Genomic DNA, 23,637 nt, shown 5'->3' with positions numbered 1-23,637 from the left:
AATATAGATAATCGATTTAAAGAAGAATTTTTTTTAGTTATCGATATCTTTATGTTTTATAGAATTATGAAAAATTTAATTTATAGTTTTAAGTAAAATGATCTCTTATTTGACTTGGACCGGTTTTATTTTTGTCAGTAACGTAAATTGTCCGAAATTTTCATTTTTGGTCCATAAAGTCCGTATTTTTAAATACTTTCACTGGTTCGAGCCCTGCTGTAATCAAAATTTTCACATTTGTCAGTTTTAGCATTTCTTTCGAGTTCTAATTATTTTAAAATATATTTTCCCTATTTTCTGTTTTCTCAATATTGATTTATTTTCAATGTCGATGGAAAATTGAAAATTTAAAAATATTCGGATAGAAGGAAATGAAAAATGGGATAAAGAATGCACTCGAATAAATTATAAACTAGAATTATAATTTCAATAACTCAAGTATAAAATAATAAAAATTCAGAGATTCGAAAAATGTGTCTTTCAAAATTGACAATATAAAAAGGAGAGCACTTAAAAAATAAGATGATACGAAAATGAAATACGTTTACTAAAAATGAAGTATGATTTTTTTTTAAATTAAGTCACAATGAAATTCGCTGAGCAATGAAGACAATTAATCTTTAATTATATTAGTTACAGAGTTTTTTAAGTCAGTAATGAATTTGTGTGCAGAAAAATAGAATTATTATTCGTACAATATAGTTTGCGTAGTAAATTACGCAAGTAGATTGAAAGATTTCAAAGAAGGTCGACGACTTTTTGCGCATTTCTTTTCCTTTTTTTTGGCACAGAAATCGTGTTTCCTATTTTGGACATTCTGCCTCATTTATTTTTTTTTCTCCCGCACAAGTAAAAATAGTTTTCTAAATTTCTAATCGTCTCGACACTAAAATTTTTCATTTTATTCAACTATTGCCCAAACGTTCTTTCAAATACGTTTTTGTTTTTTTTTTAATAACAGGAATAATACACTTTATTGCACTATTTTTTTCTAGATTAAATCTATAAATATGCTCTTTAAACTACTTGACAAAAGGCAATGATCTGCGAAGAAATTTTTCTCGTTCGATACCAAATTAAAAATATGTATTTGTTTTCAAAATTTCATTCGCTCAAGAAATGCAGAAGCCCTTAAATATCTTATCGCCGATAATACTTTTCGTTGGCCGTATTCTAGTTTTTCTCTCTCTTAAAAAAAAAGACTTCTCGAAGCGTTTCATTCTAATTTACAACTTTTTTTTTCTCTTCTCTACTCAAATCGAGGAAACTAACAGTCTTTAAACTATCACTACTTTCTCTTTTTGACTTTTCCAACAGAAAAAAGAATTCTCTACATTCAAACTTTAAAAAGCTTTCTTTTTTTCTCTCAAATACAGATTACAAGAAGAAAAACGCACACTTTTCTTTACAAACAATATTATGAATTTATAACAGTTTTTCTTTTTCAAACCATAATTTCCAAGGAGAAATTACGTCAATCTTCCGTTGGCGGTCCATAGAAAATTAATTCAGGAATTTGTCCACCCTGGACGCCAGTTCCATTTGTACTTTCGGAACTGCATTGAAATTGAAAATTCACACTGCCAACTGTCGCCTCTGACATGCCTTCCTGACCAAAATAACTTAACTCACCGCCATCTAATATTGCACTTGCTGTATAATAACATTCGGGTTCTATTTGAATTGGATTCTCGAAATAAACATGAAATGTGTTACTCGAACCGTCGGAAAAGAATTTCGTATTATTCTCTGATAATACACGTCCAAATCTTTTTAATTCTATTCGTACATTGTAATCGGCTGCACCTGAGGAACTTCCATAGAGGCCAAAACCAACGACAAATATACGTTTGTCGACGCTAAATTGTATTGAATCGCATCTTCCTCGATAGCGCCATTGGTTTGATCTGTACGCACACGATTGAAATCTATGGCACACCTGGAAAAGAAATTTGTGTCAGTAAAGTCGGAAATAATAATTAATAATTATTAATTAATATTAATTATTGAAATCAGAAATTATTTAGAAGTAAAATTAATTATTAATAAGTGAAATTAATAATTGATAAGTAAAATTAATTATTAGTATGAAAAATTAATTATTAACAAGTAAAATTAATTATTAGTATGAAAAATTAATTATTAACAAGTAAAATTAATTATTAGTATGAAAAATTAATTATTAATAAGTAAAATTGATTATTTAATAGGTAAACTTAATTATTAATTAGTAAAATTACTAATTATTAATTATTAAATGTTAATTAGTAAAACTACTATTTATTAATTACTAATAACTATTAATTATTAATTGTTAATTAGTAAAATTACTAACTATTAACTAGTAAAATTACTAATTATTAATTACTAATAACTATTAATTATTAATTACCAGACCTCGGATTGACCTTAAAATTAAAAAAGTCGCTTTAGTCGATTAAAGATAAAAAAAATTGTTCTTTTTTCAGTGTTCTGACCAAAAAATCTAATTTTTTATTTTCTTGACAATTCACTGAATTTTAAATTCAATTATTCAAAACTTGGATTATTTTGTTATACAAAAATTTAAATACCTATTATTATTATTATTATTATTTTTTTTTATTTTATTTTTCTACGAAAATTAAAATTATTTAAATTTCAATTTTCAAATCTTCGGAACTTTAATTATTTTCGAAAATTACAAATGCAACTTTTCTAAAATTTAATTATTTTTGTCGTCTTTTTAAGTAAACTTCTTCTCAAAATAAATTTTTTTTGAATAATTTTACGAAAGTTCTTCGAGAATTAAATTATTTTAATACAAAAATTCAATCAATTATAATAATAATTGTAACCGTAAATAATCACAGTTTTTTTTTTAAGTTATGAAAGTGAAATATTCAAAATATGTAACGAAAAATATTAAAAATGGTAGATTTTGAAAAAATTGGAGAAAAATTAGGTACAAAAATTATTTTAACTAACTTTTTGAAAGATAATAGAGTTTTTAATTCTATAGTTAATTAAAAAATTTCCAAATAATTGAAATTCAGTAAAATTTTTCCAAAAAAAATTGACGTTTTTATGAGTTTTTGCTGAAAATATTAAATAATAATCAAGTTTGAAAAGAATTTTAAATTACTTTTTTTTAGAGAAATAAATTGGTTTTTAAAAAATATTAATAAAAATATTTATTATAAAATATTTTCGAAAATAATGGATTTTCATTAAAGAATTTCTGGACTCTTTAAAAAAAATTTCATTTAATAATTTCCGAGAATTCAATTATCTTCAAAGAATTTTAATAAAAATTATTCGAAAAAAATTGAATTTTTTGCGGAAAATATTAAATAATAATCAAATTTTTAAACATTTTCATTAAAAATATGAAAAAAACATTCTTTCTCAAATATTTAAATAAAAAATCTAAAAAAAAGTAGAGTTTTCAAAAAAATTTAATTCACTTTGTTTGAAAAAAATTGGTTTTTAAAAAATATTAATAAAAAATTTGTTTTTTAATGATTTTCGGAAATAATTGAATTTCTTTAAAGAATTTCTGGAATATTTAAACAAATTTTTATTTAATAATTTTCGAAAATTTAATTTTCTTCAATGAATTTTAATTAAAATTATTCAAAATCTTAATTTTTTGACAATTTCTAAATTCAATTATTCAAAATTTGAATAATTTTGTTTTCAATTCTTTTTAAATTTAATTAAGTTTTTTTATAATTTGAAATTTTCAAAATATTTTAAATAGAAATTTTCTGAAAGTTAATTATTTCTAAAAATTACAAACTATAATTATTTTAAAATCCAATCATTTCTCAGAATTTCAAACTAAATTTATTCAAAAATTCTCAAATTTTTAAAATTTTTCAATTTTCTTGAAGAATGTTAATTAAAAGTTTTGAAAATGTTTGATTTTGCTAAAATATTAATAACAATATTCTAAAAAGTAGATGTTTCAAAAAATTTGTAATGTAATTATTTCTTGAGAATATTTTAATTTTCAGAAATATTTCATTAAAATACTGAAAATAATATTGAATTTTGAAAAGTTATAATAAAAAAATCCAAGAATTACTTTTTTAAAAACATATTTTTCTTATTTTTTCTTATTTTCTTGAAGCTAATATTTATTGAAGCTTTTTTTATTATAATTTTAGAGAATTCAATATTATTTTCACAATTTGCTGTTAAAACTCTTTGTAATTTGATTTTCAAAAGCTTTTAATAAAAAAAATTTTCCTTTTCTTTAATTTTTAATAAAATACTTTTAAAAAATCAATTATTTTCAACAAAAAAATTTTTACAAAATATCAATTTTTTGAAAACTTTTTAATTATAAATTTCGAGAAATTAATTATCTTGAAATTGAAAAATAATTTTTGAAATTTTAACTATAATTATTTTTAATACTAAAAGTTGCATTTAATACCAAAAAAGTGATATTTTGTTGGCTAATATTTGAAGGAAGGGGAAAAATTTGAATTTTTTTGAAAATAATTCCAAAGGTGGCCTTTTTTTGTAAATAGTTGATAAAATCAAAAAAGACTTTTTTGTCCGAGATCCGAATTACTAACTATTATTTATAAATATTAATTTTATAATAATTATTGTATTTATTATTAGAAAATAAATAATTATCAAATACTAGTAATCATTCATTATTATTGAATAATTATTCATTTCTAGTGATTATTAATTACTAATTAATTAATTACTAATAATTATTAATTATTTCCCGATGAATAGGATTAAAATTTCTATTTTTCTTAAATTTTTCCATACCTGTGTTTTTAGACCCTGTCTTGGTTTGATTGGATAACAAAGTTGGGGTTTTGTGCTGGCAATGAAATGAAGAAAAATATCAATTGTTTCTTGTTGCGTGAGAATTCCCGTTTGCGCGGCATTATTCGCGTATTCCTCGAGGCTCATTGCCGGTAGCCTAATTAAATTTAAGGCAGAGCCTGGAAGAACATAGTGAGAGAGGTGCTAATTTAAATTTATGACGTTAAATTCATGATTATTTCATCATTTTATGGTAAATAATAATTCTTACCTAAAAGTCGCCTTTGATTACTTGGAATTGGCTCGAGATCTTGTCGTATACATTCGGCGGCCGCCCATCTTAACGCTGCATTCCATAAATGTATTTCTTTGCAATTTAAAGTTTCACGCGACAATACAGACTCGAGTGTGTGTATGTCAATTTCCACAAAACCCTCTGACCTTAGCGCCATTTCCGCCTGTTGAAAATCAATCTTTTATTATTCGACAGCCTTTCTTCTTCTTCTTCTTCAATTCATTGTAGTTCTCGTTATCTTTTCATTGATAAATTTCAATTAGAAAATTATAATTAGAAATTTGAATTTTACAATTATTAGAAATACAGACCTTGGATCGACTTTAACAAAAACAAAAAAAAAGTCGGTTTAGTCGATTAAAAATTGAAAAAAAGTCGAAAAAGTCGTTTATTTAATTCAGTGTTGGAACAAAAAATTCTATTTTGTATTTTCCTGAATCTTCACTGATTTCTAAATTCAATTAATCAAAACTCGAATAATTTTATGCTAAATAAATTTTTAATTACTTCTTATTTCTTTTTTCACTGGAAATAAATTTTTAAAATGTCAACTTCTGAAATTTATTAATTTCCAAAAATTAAAACTATAACCCTTACAAAATTCAATTATTTTCCACAATTGTTAATAATTTTTTAAATTTCAATTTCGAATCTACTTAAATTTAATTATTTCCAAAAATTACAGATGAAAGTCTTCCGAAATTTAATTATTTTTATAGAATTTTTTAATAAACTTATTCTTAAAAATTTCATTTTTAATAATCTTCTAAAAGTTTTCGAGAATTAAACTATTTTAATAAAAAAATTTAATTTTTTATAACAATTTTAACTGTAATTAATCACAATTTTTTTATTTTATTAAAGTAAATTATTCAAAATATGTAACGAAAAATATAAAAAATAGTAGATTTTGAAAAAATTGCAGAAAAATTATAAAAAATTATGGTAAATAATTTTTTGAAAGATAATAAAGTTTTTAATTCTATAGTTAAATATAAAATTTCCAAATAATTCAGATTCAGTAAAATTTTTCGAAAAAAATTGAATTATAAAAATTCAATTTTTTATAATAATTGAAACTGACCATTTTTTTATTATTAAATATATTAAAGTAGAATATTTTGAAAAATGTTAATAAAAAAAATTCTTAAAATTAATTTATTTTAAATATTTCTAAATAATTTTTGAAAGACAATATTTTTACAATTACATACAATTAAAAAATGTCCAAAACATTGAAATTTTTGGTAAAACCTTTTAAAAAATAATTTTTTGGTAAAATCTTTGAAAAATAATTCAAATTTGATAAAATCTTTACAAAATAATTGAGTTTTTAAAAAATATTAAAAAAAAAAATAATCAAATTTTCGAAGAATTTGAATTAAAAATGATTTCTAGGAAATTTTAATAAAGTTCTAAAAAAGTAAATTTTAAAAAATTTTAATTTACTTTGTATTTGAATTTTAAATCTTTAGCTAAATTTGAATCTTAAAAAATTATGATAAAATAATTCGAAGAATTAGTTTTTTTTTAATATTGTAAATGTAATTTTTCGAAAATAATTGAAGAATTTTTGTATAATTTAAAAAAAACTAATTAATTTTTTGAAGAATTTTAATTAAAAATTTTGAACATGATTTTTCACTCTAAAATTATGTTAAAAATAATTCTAAAATGTTATTATTTTTTAAATGTATTTGAATCTTCGGAAATAAGTAATTGAAATTATTGAAAATAATTAAATTTTAAAAAAATTACAAGGAAAAAATTCTATAAGTATTACTTTTTTCAAAACTATTTTAATATTATTTTTAGAATCTAATTTTCATTAATTTTCATTTTATTAAATTTACACTTGAAGATTTTAATTTTAATATTTTTGAGAACTGAATTATTTCCAAAATTTTTAATTAAATTTCTTTAAATGTAAATTTTTAAAAATTGTAATAAAATACTTTAAAAAAATGATTAATTTTCAATTAAATTTTACAAAATTTCAATTATTCAAAATATTTTTAATTTAAAAGAAAGTAATTTTTTGTTGAATTTGAATAAAAAATGTTAAACATGATTTTTTTCTCCAAAGTGTTAAAAATAATTCTAAAAAATTGTAATGTTATTATTTTTTCCACTTATTTGAATTTTCGGAAATATGTTATTGAAATTATTGAAAATAATTGAATTTTTAAAAAAATTACAAGGAAAAAATACTATAAGTTTTTTTCAAAAATATTTTAATATATAATTTTTAGAATCTAATTTTCATTAATTTTCATTTTTATTAAATTTGCACTTGAAGATTATTCATTAAAATTTTTGAGAATTCAATTATTTCCAAAATTTTCAATTAAAACTCCTCAAAATTTAATTTTTAAAAATTTTAATAAAATACTTGAAAAAATAAATTATTTTCAGTTAAAATTCACAAAAAAGTTATTGAAAAATTTTTTAATTGTATATTTCAAAAATTTAATTGGAAAAATCATTTGAAAATAATTTTTGAAAGATTAGTCTATAGTTATACTTTTTTACACTATAAAAATCGAAATAAGTTGCATTTTATACTAAAAAATCTGTTATTTTGTCGCAAAATTTGGAAGAAAAGTCGAAAAGTCTTAATTTTTGAAAATAAGTCGAAAAAATTCGCCTATTTTGAAAATAGTAAAAAAAAGTCGAAAAAGTCAATATCCGAGGCCTGCAAATAATTACGAAATTGTAATTGTAAATATAATTTAATAAAATTGTAATTATAATTTTTTAATTAAAAAATTATAATTCTAAATATTCTTTGCAATTCTTTGTCAATAATAAAATAAATATTCAATATATTTAGAACTAAAAAGTAATTTCGCGAATTTTGTCGCAGAAATAATAATATTAAATTTGCCAAGAAAAAATAACGATTTTTTTTTGAAATAATAAAGAAAGAAATTTCGACATAAAGAAAATTAAAATTTATTTAAAAGACCGTTAAATCGTTTTACTTTCTTTATTTACAATAACAATTAATAAATACAACGATTTTATTTTTCTATAGAAAGAAATTGAGATTCTATTCTTTTTTTTTTGTCACGATAAATTGTGCGATTAACAACCTTTTTTCTATAATTTCCTTTTTATACAACTATTATTAATTAAATTAAATAATCATTTAATAAATTAGTTAATTTAATTATTAATTTACATAAAGTAGACTAATTTTCAACTGTATATATAGACATCTTTTTTTTTTGAAGTTTTTTGTCATTCAGACTAAATACTTTTTGAATTTGGTTCCAACAATAATTTTTAAATTGGAGATTCAGTTATTTAAACTCTTACGATGTTTGATACGTTTAACAAATATTAAACTCTTTCAATACAGTTAATTTTTGTTTGAAGCGAAAAAGTTGAAACTTTCTCGTTAAATAGACGAAGAATAATAAATTTAACATTCCAATACATCATTATCACAGATCCCTTCAAAGCCATTATTTTCATTATTCTTATACAATACAGCGTAATTATCACGAAAAAATATATTTTGCACTTCATCGAGAAATTGAATTTTATTTCTATCGGAATATTTCTGACAGTTATTATTATTCCATTTGATATCGAATAGAAAGCAACTTTTGTTGATGAATGATGAATTCAATGGATTTAAATTAAAAATGGTGTTTTTATCAATTGTTTTTGTTTTAATGTGATAATTAAATGGAAATGTATAATCGAGTGACAATAATTTACTTGGAGAAATAAATTTCATTTTTGAATTTGAATTCGAATTTGAATTCTCTTCTTTGTTATCGTTCATTGTTAGTAAAAGTGGTTTGAGATTCAAACTTACTTGAGCGTCGATAACTTCCCAGCATCTCTGCATTAAGTCTGGCTCTTCGAAAAGTCGTGACTGACTTAGTAGTAAGCAAGCATTTTTTGCTGTTAAACTAGTTTCTAAGTAATTAACGCACGCTCGCGCTAAATGCGGAACAATGTATTTTTTAGCGACGTAAAGTGTCGCTAAAACAGTGTCCGCCTCTAGTTGAACCTCATCACAGTACATGTACCTTTAAAAAAAAGAAAATTTAAACAATTATTAGAGAAATTTTCCACTTTCAGAAAATTGTTCGCTAATTAATAGGGAATTTATTCTAGTCACCTGAGAAGGGCCAAAAATGCAGCAGGTTCAACGTCTGGCACTTCGATATCCCTTTTATTTTCTGCTAAGCCACCGTAAAACATGGCGTAAAATACAGAACTTCCGGTTGCTAGCACGTATTTATGAGCGGGAATTGATTGCGTGTGACCTGCGAAGATTAATTTCGTTAATTACGTAATTAAATTAATATCAATTAATTAAATCAAAATTCAGGCCTCGAATCGACTTTAAGGCGCAAAAAAAAATCGCTTTACTCGATTAAAAATAGAAAAAAGTCGAAAAAGTAATTTTTTAAATTTAGTGTTGTCAGAAAAATTGTAAAAAAAAAAAAAATATTATTAAAAAAATCATTATTTTCAAAATTTGTTATAAAATTCCTTCAAAAAATGCAATTATTTTCAAAAATTCATGAAAACAATTCAATTATTTTCATAAATAATAAAATGTTTCGGAGGAATTCAATCATTTTCAATACAATTTTAATAAAATATTTCGAATGAATACAATTATTTAAAAAATATTATTTAAATTCAATTATTTTGAAATTTCAATTCAATTTTAATCAAATTTCTATAGAAAAAAATTCAATTATATTCAAGATAATTTTAATAAAATTTCTCCAACAGGTTCAATTATTTCTAAAAATTGTAATAAAATTTTTCTAACCAATTCAATTGTTCTCAAAAGTTTTTAAATAAAATTCTTTGTAAATTTGAATTATTTTCAAAATTTTCAATTAAAATTAGGTACTGCGAAAAAATTACATTATTTTTTAAATTTTCTATGAATAATTTGCAATGTAATTTAATATAGGAAAATTGTTAATTACAATTAATAATAAACACGAGTATTTTAAAAACTTAAAAGAAATTCTTCATAAAATTTAATTATTTTTAAAATCTTTACTAAAAATTATTGAAAAAAACTTCATTATTTTCAAGAATATTGAAATAAATTGTTCAAAACAATTCAATTATTTTAAAGAATTTAAATAAAAATCTTTCCAAGGATTAAATTATTTTCAATACAATTTTAATTACATTTTCTTGAAAGAATTAAATTTTTGACAAAAATGTTGATAATATACTTGAAATGAATTCAATTATTTATTGTTATTATTATTATTTATTATTTATTTATTTATTATTTTTTTATAAATACTTTACAAGAATATAATATGATTATTTCAGTACATTGACAATTTAATTATTTCTGGAAATAATTGAATTCTTGAATAGAATTTTATTAAAACTTTTTTAAATAATTTAATTCCTGCGAAAAAATTTATTATTTCTACAAATAATTGAATTTTTGCAAAAATTTAAAAAAATAAGTGAATTTTTGAGAAGAATATTATTAAAATTGTATTTTTTAATTGAATTCCTGTGAAAAATTTACTATTAAATTTACTATTTATTGATGTTATTAAACTTTCTCGAAGAATTTAAAAATAATTTAATTTTCCCTTGGAATTCAATTAAAATTGTATTAAACATAATTGAAGTCCAGCGAAAATTTCATTATTTATGAAAATAATTGAATTCTTGAATTTTATTCAAAGTTTTTTTTCAGTAAAAGTTATAAAAAAAAAATAATTGAATTTCTTAAAAGAATTTCTGTAAGTTATACAAAAACTAATCAATTTTTTTTGAAGAATTTTAATTAAAAATTTTAAACATAATTGTGTTTTCCAAAATGTTAAAAATAATTCTTAAAAAATTTTAATCTTATTATTTTTTGTGTATATTTGAATTTTTTTGAAATATGTAAGTAAAAATATGGAAATATTTAAAATTTGAAAAAATTACAATGGAAAAATGCTAAGAATTTCTTTTGTCTAAAATATTTTAATATAATTTTTAGAAGAAAATCTTCATTGATTTTCATTTTAAAATTTACACTAGAAGATTTTAATTTTAATTTTTCATTAAAATCTTTGAGAATTCAATTATTTTCAAAATTTGCAACTAAAAAGTTAATTTTTCTCAAAAGTTAATTTTCAAAAATTGTAATAAAATACCTGGAAAAAATGATTTATTTTCAATTAAATTTTACAAAATTTCAATTATTCAAAATCTTTCCAATTGTATATTTCAAAAATTTAATTACAAAAATTATTCAAAAATAATTTTCGAAAGATTTGTCTATTGTTATTTTTCACAGTAGAAAAATCGAAATAATTTGCAATTCATACTAAGAATTTGGTATTTTGTTGCAATATTTGGAAGAAAAGTTGAAAAGTCGGCAAATTTTTGAAAATAAGTCGAAAAAAGTTGCCTTTTTTGAAAATTAGTAAAAAAAAAAAAGTCGAAAAAGTCAATATCTGAGGCCTGTTAAAATTGTAATTTTTAAGGAGTGGCGGTGACGCTAATTGAACTTCAAAAATTAATATTTGGAATTTTTCTTTCACTTTAGGGACAAAAATCGCATTGTTACAAAATAGTTGAATAATTGTTCCTCATAGAGGAAGTATTTCTAATTAGTTATTATTTTTAATTATTTATTTAATTTATTTAATTTATTTAATTATTATATTCAGTTTTTATGTTTCATGAAACTTGTATCACTCATCCCCTGGAGATCATGGAAAAATAAGAGAAATTCTGCTTCTTTGGATTTTGAGAAAATGGGAGAAATTTAGACTCTAATTTTTAAGAGTTCGAAATTTTTACATAATCATCGTTTCGTTTATGAGGTGATTATTAAATTAGTATCACCAGCCTCTCTCTCCTTAAATCGATGTTTTTGTGGGTGGAGTGAATTTTCATTTTCGTCATCTTATTACCTGGATTGCCGACAATAAATTGAATGTCAGCCATGAGATGATTATTGAACATGGCAGCATTTCGTTCACGAACGGTGGGTTTTGTCGCTTGCCAATTAGGATCTTGTGTACAATCTTCCGTTGACAATAGATTCAATTGTGCTAATGGTGAGCATAGCGATGATAATGGCGATGCAGGTGTACTCAGTGGTTGATTTATCGCACCCTCTCTTTGCAGTACGATAGACGATGAGATAGGACTTACTGATGGCGGCGATCCAGAAACATTGCTAGGCGATTCCGCTAAATTATACATACAAAGAAAACACATTTTTTTTACCCAAAAAAAAAAAAAATTTTTTACCCCCGAAAAATTTTTTATATTCTTATTTCTTAACTAGAAGAGAAAATTAACACTCCCTTAGCTCCTTCTTTGATACGAATTTTATTTTGAATTGTTTTAAAAATACTAAAAAAGAAATTTAGTTGTTGCTGTTTAGTTTTGATTTTTTAGTTTCTGGTACAAAAAGTTTCTCTTCGAAAAGCGTTCTAAAAGTTCTTCAAATTTGTTTGAAAAGTAATTTTAGAATCATCAAAGTTGCCAAAAAAAAATAATTTTGTTTTTCCCTGATTTTCAGACTGAATTTTAACTTTTTTCTTGACTGTAAAGAATAAGCGATTCACTCTCAAAAAATATTAAATACTCAAAAAAATGTTGGAATACTTTAAAGAATTTCTTTAATTGGAAAATTATTCGAAAACATCATTGCTAAAAAATAACAAAACGTCATCAAAATAAATATTCTATTTATTTTGATTCACTATTATTTTTCCAGAAGAATTAAGATTTTCAATTAGAAAAGAAAAACTTCAAATAATTAAAAAAAAAACAATTAAATTTTTTGAAAAAATTAATTCTACCGAAGTTTTTAGTTAAAAGTATGAAAAATACAAATTTCCAAAAATTTTAATTTAAAAACCTTTTTAAAATTCAATTATTTCTAAAAATTCAAGCTAAAAAGGTAATATTCAATTATTATCTAAAATTTTAACTAAAATTCATTCTTAAATCAAATTTTATTAGAAAATTCTACGAGAATTGAATTATTGAAATATAAAAATAAATAATTAAATGTTTCTTAAAATTGAATTATCATAAAGTATTTTATCAACAAATTTTCAAATAATTGAATTCTTTTGACGAATTTTACCAACAAATTTTTAAATAATTGAATTCTTTTGACGAATTTTACCAACAAATTTTTAAATAATTGAATTCTTTTGACGAATTATAATGAAAATTTTAAGAATAATTACATTTTTCGAGTAATTTCATTAGAATTTTATTAAAAATAATTGAAATTCTCCGATGAGTTTTATTATTTATGAAAATTATTGAATTCCTAAAAAGAATTTTATTATTCATGAAAATAATTCAATTATTGCGAAGAAATTTATAAACAATTTGTAAATAATTAAAATTAATTTTTAATTCAATTTTTATTGGAAAATTCTACGAGACTTGAATTATTTAAATACAAAAATAAATAATTTATTAAATAATTAAATGTCTCGTAGAATTGAATACTCACAAAGAATTTAGTCAACAAATTTTTAAATAATTGAATAGAATTTTATCGACGAATTTTAATGAAATCTTTATGAATATATACATTTTTCGAGGAATTAAAATTACACTCGATTAAAATTATTGTATTAAAAATAATTGAAATTCTGGATGTGTCCCATTAATTAGGAAAATAATGAAATTTCTGAAAAGAATTTTATTATTTACGAAAATAATTGAATTTCTGTAAATTTTTGCAGGAATTAAAATTGTATTCGATTAAAATGGTACTAAAAATAATTGAAATTCTGGATGAGTTTTATTAATTATGAAAATAATTGAATTTCTAAAACGAATTTTATTATTTATAAAAATAATTGAAATCCTGCAATAAATTTTGTTATTTATATAATTGAATTATTGCGAATTTATAAAAAAAATTTGTAAATAATTAAATTTCGGAGAAGAATTTTATTAGTTTTAAAAATAATTGAATTCTTGTGATGAATTTTGTTATTTGTGGAAATAATTGAATTCTACTTGAATTGAATTGAATTTTACCTTTTTCTAGAGGAAAATTGTATTTTAAAAAATATATTTTTAAAAATTCTAAAAGTTAGTTTTTTAAAAATACTAATGTAATGTCGTTTTTCGAAAAGAATTGTATTTTTGAAAAGAATTTCTGGAAAATTTTGAAAATGTTTCAATTTATTATTTTTGGGAATTCAATTATCTCCAAAAAATTGTAATTAAAATTATTCGAAAAACTATTTATTTTAATCTTCTAAATTCAGTTATTCAAAATTTGAAAAATTTTGGTTTTTAATTATATTTAAATGTAATTCAAGTTCGTTAAAAATGAAATTTTCGAAAAATTTTATGTTGAAACCTTCTGAAATTAAATTATTTCTAAAAATTAAAAATTTTATTTTTTAGGTTTTCTTTAAAGTTTTAGAAATGAAAAGAAAAATTCAAAAACATAATTGAGTTATTGCGAAGAAATTTAAAAAAATATTTAAATATTTGAATTCCTATGAAATTTTTATTATTTGTGAAAATAATTAAATGTTTGCGGTGAATTTTAGTAAAAAAATTTTTTAAATAATTGAATTCTTTTGGAAAATTTTATTAAAACAGTAGATATTGAAAAATCATTGAATTCAGGAAAATTTTTCAAAAATCAAAGTTCTTTAAAATTCCTTATAAAATTCATTAAAAATTGAAATTCAATTAATTTTGAAATATTTGAGTAAAATTATTCATTAAATAATTTATAAGCAATAATTTTTATTTTATTTTTACTTTTTCAAGAAGTAAGTTATTTAAAATGAAATTATTGTCAGAAATCTCAGAAATAGAAAAAAATCGAACGTTTTGTATCGGAGAAGAATTTTATTATTTTCAAAGATAATTGAAATTTTGACCAGAATTTAAAAAAAATTTTGAACATAATTGAATTTTTCTGAAGAATTTTATTACTTTTGAAAATAATTGAATTTCTGCAATAATTTGCATCTTCTCCAAAATTCACTTTTTTTTCGTGTTTTTAACTAAAATTCTTTAATTATTTTTAATAATTAATTCAATATTTATTCAAGAATTTAACTAATTTCAGAAGAATTTGATTTATTTAAATTTTTTAAAAATCTTAGTGTAAAATTTCTAATGAAATTCATTCAAAGAAGAAATTTTTCCAAAATTTCGAATTAAAATCTTTTGAAGTTCATCTATTTATGAAATAATATTGTAAACGCAACTCTTTTAGAATTCTATTAATTTCAAAGTATTCGAGTAAAATTATTTGTTAAATAATTTATAAGTAATAATTTTCATGACAGTTCTTCAAGAATTGAGTTATTTAAAATAAATTTTTGTCAGAAATTGAAAAAATTGAAAGTTTCTCATTAGAATTCGTGGTAATTTCCTAATTTATGAGGCCAACAACAAAAATTACTCCAAAATTCATGATTTTCTTATGAATTACAATTTAAATTTTTCCAGTTTTAACAAAAATCACTGATTTAATTAAAATTCCTGATCTGTGGCAACTTTGATAATAAAAAAAAGTAGTCGAAATTTATTTTTAGTACAAATCGGTTAGTAACGGAAAAAGAAGAAAATATGGAGAGAAAAAAAGGGTCAAAATGAATTTTAAGGAGGTTATGTACATTGTCAAACGTCCAATGACCTGAATTCGTGTTTATCTTATTTTCTTGAATTCTGAAATAAACTAAATACCACTTTTCACCCCCCGTTTGTCTTCGAGTGAAAAAGAAAATGGAAAAATAGAAATTCGAGTTATAATTTTTGTCTATAAGAGAGAAACTAAAAACAAGGAGTTGAGATTATTTATTCGAAAATATTGTGTTTGGTTTTACCGTCAGTAAACATGGACATGTTGGGTCGCTTTTGCGAATCACTTTAATTCACTATTATCGTAACATGCTTTAGAATTTTATTTTGTAAAACTATTTTTTTTTCAACGAGAAAAAGAACATTTTTTTAATATTTTTTTTTCAAAGTATTTTTGAAGAGAGCATTACGCAAACAAGACGCTTTTATCGCACTGTATAATCTTCTGCATTTTACGCTTGCGCGTCACCTTTTTTTCTACTTCCAAACTCACCAACCACCACAGACAGCACACAAACGTGTGATTCATACATATACTTGGAAATCACAATTTATTCCTTTTCCGGTGTATCGAAAAAGGGGAGTTTCAAATAAATCCTCCCGAAGAATTAAAATTTAAAAATAAAAACAAAATTTGTTAACAAAAATACAAATTTTCTACAATGGCTGGCAATTTTTTTTTCTCGAATTGTCTCGAATATTATTCGATTTTTCATTTCGAAAATATTTCCACAATTTTTCCTGTAGGAAACAATTTATCGAAATGTAAAAAAAAAATTTGCCAAATTTGCAAAAACGGTGAAATGTTTATCGTATTTAAATTAGAATTCTAATTAGCGTTCAAAATTCGAATGAAAAAAAAAATTATTTATTTTTTTTTATTTAGAGGAATAATTAGTTTGATTTAAAAGGAGGAAATTCTAAAGGGGGTTAAAATTGCAGTTAATTTATTTGTCATTCTCACCATTCACCCAGGCATTTGTTTGAGTCACGGCGATATTGTCTTGAAAACGTTTCACTGGTTTAGTACTAATTTTCGAGTAAAGATTCGACATGGCCAAGCGTCTTAAAATGGACACTTGTTTATTTTTACTCTTCCTCTTTGTTTTTCTTTTCTTTTTTGAATTTAGCGGAAAAGAATTTGAAAGAAAACACAAACTACACGAACTCCATTTTGAAAACGAGTGCTGGCAACGAGCACATCGGTCGATAGTAAGGAAATAATGCAGAGAGCGCGTGTCCAAAAGATACTTGCCAATTTATCTGGAATAGTTGCTATAGATGATGTATCCCGGCTGCTGTATAGTATCATCTTTTGAATATACATCTTCTTCTTTTGTCTATTTGACAATTTTTCTCTTTCAATTTTTTTTATTTCTTTTTTTTTTAGTGAGACTTTTTGCTTTCACTTTCGCGTGATTAGGTTTTTTTTTCATCAAAAAATAGGAGGAAAAATGAAAAAAAAAATTTTGCCCTTGAAGAAGAAAAAATTAGTTTTTTAATTTATGAAACAGTATTTTTTACTTGCTTACTTTACAAAATGTCTGGAATTGAAAAAAATAGTTTTTCAATTTATAAAACAGTATTTTTTTACCTCCTTAGTTTACGAAATATCTGGAATTGAAAAATGTTCAAATAATTGAAGTTTAGTACAATTTTTTAAAAATAATTACATTTTCAAAATAAAAGTTTTGGAAAATATTACAAAATAATCGACTTTTTGAAGAATTTTAAAGACAAATTGTACAGAATTGAAAAATTACCAAATAATTGAAATTTAGTACAATTTTTTGAAAATAATTGAATTTTCTAAAGGAAATTTTGGAAAATATTACAAAATAATCGAGTTTTTGAAGAATTTTAAAGACAAATTGTACAGAATTGAAATATTTCCGAATAATTGAAATTGAGTACAATTTTTTAATAATCATTTTTCTAAAGGAAATTTTGGAAAAAATTACAAAATAATCGAGTTTTTAAAGAATTTTAAAGACAAATTGTACAGAATTGAAAAATTTCCAAATAATTGAAATTTAGTACAATTTTTTGAAAATAATTGAATTTTCTAAAATAAATTTTTCCAAAAAAATTAATAAATAATCGAGTTGTTTTTAAAGAATTTTAAAGACCAATTGTATACAATTGAAAATTTTTTGGAAAATAATTGAATTTTGTGAAAAAAATTCAAAAATAATCATCGCGTTTTTGGAGGATTTTTAAAAACATATTAAATAGAAATGAAAAATTTCCAAATAATTGAAATTTAGTACAATTTTAGGAAAATATTTGAATTTTCCGAATGAAATTTTGAAAAAAAAGAATTACAAAATAATCGCGTTTTTGAAGAATTTTAAAGAAAAATTATATATAGAATTGAAAAATTTCCAATCAATTGAAATTTAGAACAAATTTTTGAAAATAATTGAATTTTCTGAAAGAAATTTTTGAAACAAAAATTACAAAATAATCGAGTTTTTTAAGAATATTTTAAAGACAAATTGTATAGAATTGAAAAATTTCCAAATAATTGAAATTTAGTACACTTCTTTGTAAATAATTTAATTTTCTAAAGGAAATTTTGGAAAATATTACAAAATAATCGAGTTTTTGAAGAATTTTAAAAACAAATTGTATAGAATTGAAAAATTTTTGCAAAATAAATGAATTTTCCGAAAGAAGTTTTTCAAAAAAAATTACAAAATCCCGTTTTTGAAGAATTTTAAAGAAAAATTGAACAGAATTGAAAAATTTCTAAATACATAATTAAAATTTAGCACAACTTTTTGAAAATAATTGAATTTTCTAAAAGAAATTTTGGAAAATATTATAAAATAGTTTGGATTTTTGACGAATTTAAAGACAAATAATTATATAGAAGTTAGAAAATACCAAATAATTAAAGTTAGGACAGTTTTTTTGAAAATAATTGAATTTTCTGAAAGAATTTTGCTCAAAAAATTACAAATTAATCGCGTTTTTAAAGAATATTAATGACAAAATTGTAAAGAATTGAAAAATTTCCAAACGATTAAAATGTACAACAATTTTTTGAATATAATTGAATTTTTTGAAAGAAAGTTTACAAAAAAATATTACAAAATAATCGCGTTTTTAAAGAATTTCAATTTTTAAATATTTTAAATTTGTATTGAATTGAACAATTTCCAAATAATTGAAATTTAGTACAATTTTATGAAAATAATTGAATTTTTTAAAAGAAATTTTGAAAAATATTTCATTCAATTATTTTGTGGAATTTAATTTTCTTCAAAGAATTTTAATTGGAATTATTCGAAAACCTAACTTTTTCAGAATTTTTGACTTTAGTTATTCAGAATTTAAATACATCTTCAATTGTTTTCAATTTATTTTTACGAAATTATAGATCATTCTGAAATTTTTTCATAAACTATGTATGTTTATAATTTAAATAATATCAAAAAAATCTGAATTACAACAATTTTTTTCAAAAGTAAGTTCTTCAAAATTTTGTTGTTAAATTTTTTAAAAGTTTAATTTTTCCAGAATTTCTGCAAAAGTTAATTATTTTATTGAATTTCCAATGAAAATTTTTTTCTACTTCAATTATTTTTAATAATTCTTGAGAAAGTTCTTCGATAATTTAATTATTAAAAGAAATTAAAACGCACTCAAAATTTGCCAAAAAAGCAATTGTTTTAATTTCAATTATACGACTATTTAAATATAAAGTTTTCCATTTAAATACATTTTCAAATATTCATTTTTTTAAAAAAGAATTTTTAATTAAAATTAATTAAAATTATTTAGAATTTAAATCTTTAATTTGAAACCTTTTTGAAATTTCATTGCTTTTTTTTACTGTCTAGTATTTTCAACTAAATTTGTGCTCTAAATTAATTGGTTTTCAAATTTTCAAAAAGTTCTTCATGAATTCTGTTATTTAAATAGAAAAATTATTTTTTTTACAAAAATGACAAACAGTAACTTTTCTTGGTTTTTGAAAAAAAGTGTTCAAGGTAAAAAAGAAAATTCAAGAATAAGTTCTAAGATTTTCAATATTTCCAAAAGGCACTAAAAAAACAGAAGTTTTGTATCGTTTTCACAAATTTGTTTAGATGTAATTAGAAATTTTCTTAGTGACAACTTTGTTATTGTCGAAATTCATAAAAATGATAAAACAAATTTTTTTTACTGTGAACATTGAAATAAGTTGCATTTAACACTAAAAAAAGTATTTTTTTTTTTGCAATATTCGTAAGAAAAGACGAGAAATTATCATTTTAGACCAAAAAAGTGGCATTTTTTGCAATCCCAGTAGAAAAAGTCGAAAAAGTAGCATTTTTCCAAAATAAGTCGGAAAAAGTCTCACTTTTAGAAAATAATTGAATAAAATCGATAAAAGCGTACTTCGCGAGACTTTTAATGAAAATCTTTATCACTTTTATAATTAATGGAATAATATTATTAATAACTTTTCCTTTTGTAGGGAATCTAATATTAATTAAATTTTTCTGCAATATTAAAACGATCCAATTAAATTGATTGGAAATATTGCTGCAAGTTCATGTAGCGTGTGAATTTTATTCTATTTTAATTGACTCGATCTTTTTTTTTTATTGTTTACAGATCCAATTTTATACGTATTGAGATTTGCAAACAAATTGGAATTTGGAGATAAAACCCATGACGTTCAAATGACTGCCAGTAGATTGCTTCAGAGAATGAAGAAGGACAGTATTCACAGTGGCCGAAGACCTTCTGGAGTATGTGGTGCAGGTTTGTAAAACATAAAAAAAATGACAATTTAAAAAGAAATGTAAAAATTTTATTACAATTTTTAATTTGTATTTTATTTCGCAGCTCTTTTAATAGCAGCGAGATTGCACGAGTTTAATAGATCACCGGCAGATATTGTGAGAATCGTAAAAGTACACGAATCTACTTTACGCAAGAGGTACTTTATTGTCCTTTTTAAAAAATTAAAAGAAGAGGAGAAATTAAATAATTCTGCCGCATTGTTTTTTTAATGTCTTTTATTATTTATTTGCAGATTAATAGAATTTGGCGAAACTCCATCCAGTGCTTTAACTTTAGATGAGTTCATGAATGTCGATTTGGAAGAGGAGCAGGATCCACCTTCTTTTAAAATGGCACGAAAAAGAGATAAGGAACGATTACAGAAGGTAAAAAAAAATGTATAATGGAAAACAAATATTTTTTTCTAAGTAGAGAATTGTTTTTTTACGAATAGTAAAATTTTAATAAGAATCGTATTTATTTCTTATTTTATTACAGTTGGATAATTTTGAGCAAGAACTGGACGAACTGCAAAAGGCAATTTTGCAACAATTGGACAAAAGAACGACTAAAAGTGTAAAACATAACTGTAAATGTAAGTATTTAGAGAAAAATATTTTTTACTATTGAATCGTAAATTTCGAAAAGAGCTCGACTCGATTTTTGTTTTAAATTTCCCTTTTTTGTATTTTTTACATTATTAATAATCATTGATGTTTTCTCAAAAGGAAAACTTTATCCGACGTATTTTTAACAAGAAATATATATATTATTAAAACAATTAAATTTTTTTCATAAATTTCAAAAAGAGCTTTACAGTTTTTAAATATTTTTTTTCAAAGACAAGACTATTTTTAAAAATTGTAATAAATTTCTTCTAAGTACAAAATTTATTTTAATAATTCATTTCAGAAATGTAATTTTTTTAGAATTTCTAAATTAAATTAAATTTTTTCTTTTTGTTTTTTAATTATTCAATGCATCAGTAATTTTCTTAATTTAATAACAAAAAAAAAACACAATTTTCATAAATATGTGAACTTCAAAAGGTTTTAATTTGAAATTTTATAAAATTTCAATTTTGAAAGAATGTAATTAAAAATTTTAAAGGACTTGGCTTTCTGAAAAATTTTAATAATTCAAATTCTTCTAAACTTCGTTAAATTTTTATTATATATTTAGTTAATTATTAAAAATAATTGATTTATATAGAAGAATTTTTGTTAAAAACAATTAAAAAATTGAATTTTTGAGAAGTTACAAATGATTGCAGAAATTCAATTATTTCCACAAGTAATAAAATTCTTCGCAAAAATTCAATTATGTTCAAAAATTTTTTAAAATTTTTGTTAAAATTTCAATTATCTTTTCAAATAATAAAATTCTTCACCGGAATTCAATTATTTTCAAAAATTTTCCTCAATTCAATGATTTTCAATATCTACTATTTTAATAAAATTTTCCAAAATAATTCAATTATTTAGAAAAAATATTTAAATAAAATTCAACGCAATTTAATTATTTTCACAAATAATAAGAATTTCGTAGAAATTCAATTATTTACAATTTTTTTTATAAATTTCTTCGCAATAATTCAATTATTTTCATTCGAAAATATTGAAAATCTTGAATTGTTTTTGAATTTTTCTTTTCATCTCAAAAACTTTAAAGGAAACCTATAAAATAGCATTTGTAATTTTTAGAAATAATTAAATTTTGAAAATGTTTCAAATTAAAATTTTAAAAAATCTGAATTTTCATACTTTTAACTAAAAATTTTGTAGAATTACTTTTTTTTGGAAACGTTTATTTAAATTTTTGTTATTATTTAAAGTTTTTATTTTCTAATATATATTTAATTAAAGAATTTCGTAAAATTCTTGTCATGAATTCAATTATCATTATAAGTATTAAAATTCTTCGCAGAAATTCAATTATTTTCAAAAATAACAAAATTTTTATCAGGAATTCTATAATTTTAAAAAATTATCAAATTCTTCGCAAAAATTCTATTATTTTCAAAACTTTTTAATAAAGTTCTTGACAAGAATTCAATTATCTTTATAAATAACAAAATTCGTCGTAAGAATTCAATTATTTTCATAAAGAACAAAATTCTTAGTAGGTGTTCAATTATTTAAAAAAATTTTTACAAAATTCGAAGAAATTCAATTATTTTTAAAAAATTGTAATACAATTCTTGTCCAGAATTCAATTATCATTAAAAATATCAAAATTCTTCGTAGAAATTCAATTATTTTCAAAAATAACAAAATTTTTATCAGGAATTCAATTATTTTCAAAAATTTCATAAAATTCTTCGCAGAAATTAAATTATTTTCAAAAATAACAAAATTTTTATCAGGAATTCAATTATTTAAAAAAAATATCAAATTCTTCGCAAAAATTCAATTATTTTAAAATATTTCAAATAAAGTTCTTGGAAAGAATTGAATTTAAATTGAAATTGAAAGTAACAGAATTCTTCACAAAAATTCAATTCTTTTAAAAAAAATCAATATTTTTAACTGGAATTTAGTTATTTTTTAAGATTTTCATAAAATTCTTCACAATATTAAAAAAGCATTATAGCTTGAATTTTGTTAGCAATAATTGAATTTTGAAAAGGTTTGCAAATTAAAATTTTTGAAAAAGTTTAATTAAATTTTTTTTTTAAATTATTTGAATTTCTTATTTTCTACAAAATATATTTTATTGGAGAACTTCCGAATAACCGGAATTTCACGTAAAATTGTATTGTAAAGAAATGAATTCGAAAATTCTCAAAAAGAATTTTTTTGAAATTTATTAAAAATAATTGAATTTGAGAAGAAATTTAGTTAAAAATTCTAGAAAGTAATAATTGAATTGAAATGATGAAAATAATTTTGAAGAAGTTACAGTAACAATATTCTTGTATAATATAAATTAATGATTTTGTCACTGGGTCATTTTTAATTATTACATATAAAACATGAAGAAGTCGATGACTCCGAGTCGACGACTGGGAGTTATCGATATCTTCATGTTTTATATGTAATAATTGTATAAATTGTTAAATTTCGAAAAGATTTGATTTTGAATGTTTTGAATAATTTTAATTTCTACGTAAAAATAATAATAATTAAATATTTATTTTAAGTACAATTAATTACATAATGAGTTTTTTTTTTTTCTAATAGAAA

The 23,637-nt window shown here is 21.1% G+C and overlaps 2 protein-coding genes across 3 annotated transcripts in view; one reads left to right on the top strand and one right to left on the bottom strand.

The window, feature by feature from the left end:
- The window catches only part of LOC122500365 (transcription factor IIIB 90 kDa subunit), a 42,047-nt gene that overhangs the window by 9,802 nt on the left and 8,608 nt on the right, over positions 1 to 23,637 (top strand). Inside the window, exons 6-9 of the mRNA XM_043609268.1 lie at positions 20,282 to 20,431; positions 20,516 to 20,609; positions 20,706 to 20,838; positions 20,951 to 21,047. Coding sequence (XP_043465203.1) covers positions 20,282 to 20,431; positions 20,516 to 20,609; positions 20,706 to 20,838; positions 20,951 to 21,047 — 474 coding nt within the window. The remainder of the gene's footprint in view (positions 1 to 20,281; positions 20,432 to 20,515; positions 20,610 to 20,705; positions 20,839 to 20,950; positions 21,048 to 23,637) is intronic.
- Positions 402 to 16,887, bottom strand: LOC122500366 (BTB/POZ domain-containing protein 6-B). 2 transcript variants are annotated; one of them, XM_043609270.1, is made up of 7 exons: positions 16,638 to 16,887; positions 11,995 to 12,276; positions 9,210 to 9,357; positions 8,901 to 9,117; positions 5,048 to 5,234; positions 4,777 to 4,955; positions 402 to 1,939 (listed from the first exon to the last, which is right to left on the bottom strand). In XM_043609270.1, the coding sequence occupies exons 1-7, from the start codon at positions 16,726 to 16,728 to the stop codon at positions 1,475 to 1,477; spliced, it is 1,569 nt and encodes a 522-aa protein (XP_043465205.1). In that variant the 5' UTR covers positions 16,729 to 16,887; the 3' UTR covers positions 402 to 1,474. The 2 variants fall into 2 exon arrangements, with proteins under 2 accessions (XP_043465205.1, XP_043465204.1); XM_043609269.1 differs by lacking the exon at positions 16,638 to 16,887 and adding an exon at positions 15,919 to 16,158.

The sequence above is a fragment of the Leptopilina heterotoma genome, unplaced genomic scaffold (assembly GCF_015476425.1).
Source record: "Leptopilina heterotoma isolate Lh14 unplaced genomic scaffold, ASM1547642v1 Lhet_183, whole genome shotgun sequence".
NCBI lineage: Eukaryota > Metazoa > Arthropoda > Insecta > Hymenoptera > Figitidae > Leptopilina > Leptopilina heterotoma.
The sequence above is the reverse complement of the archived record's forward strand: the minus strand, read 5'-3'. Positions and strand labels throughout refer to the sequence as shown.

Coding starts and splice junctions, on each gene's coding strand:
- LOC122500366 (XM_043609270.1), bottom strand. CDS start 16,728: ATGTCGAATCTTTACTCGAAAATTAGTACTAAACCAGTGAAACGTTTT. Junction 12,277..16,637: donor AACAAATGCCTGGGTGAATG/GTGAGAATGACA, acceptor TGTATAATTTAG/CGGAATCGCCTAGCAATGTT. Junction 9,118..9,209: donor GCATTTTTGGCCCTTCTCAG/GTGACTAGAATA, acceptor TTTTTTTTAAAG/GTACATGTACTGTGATGAGG.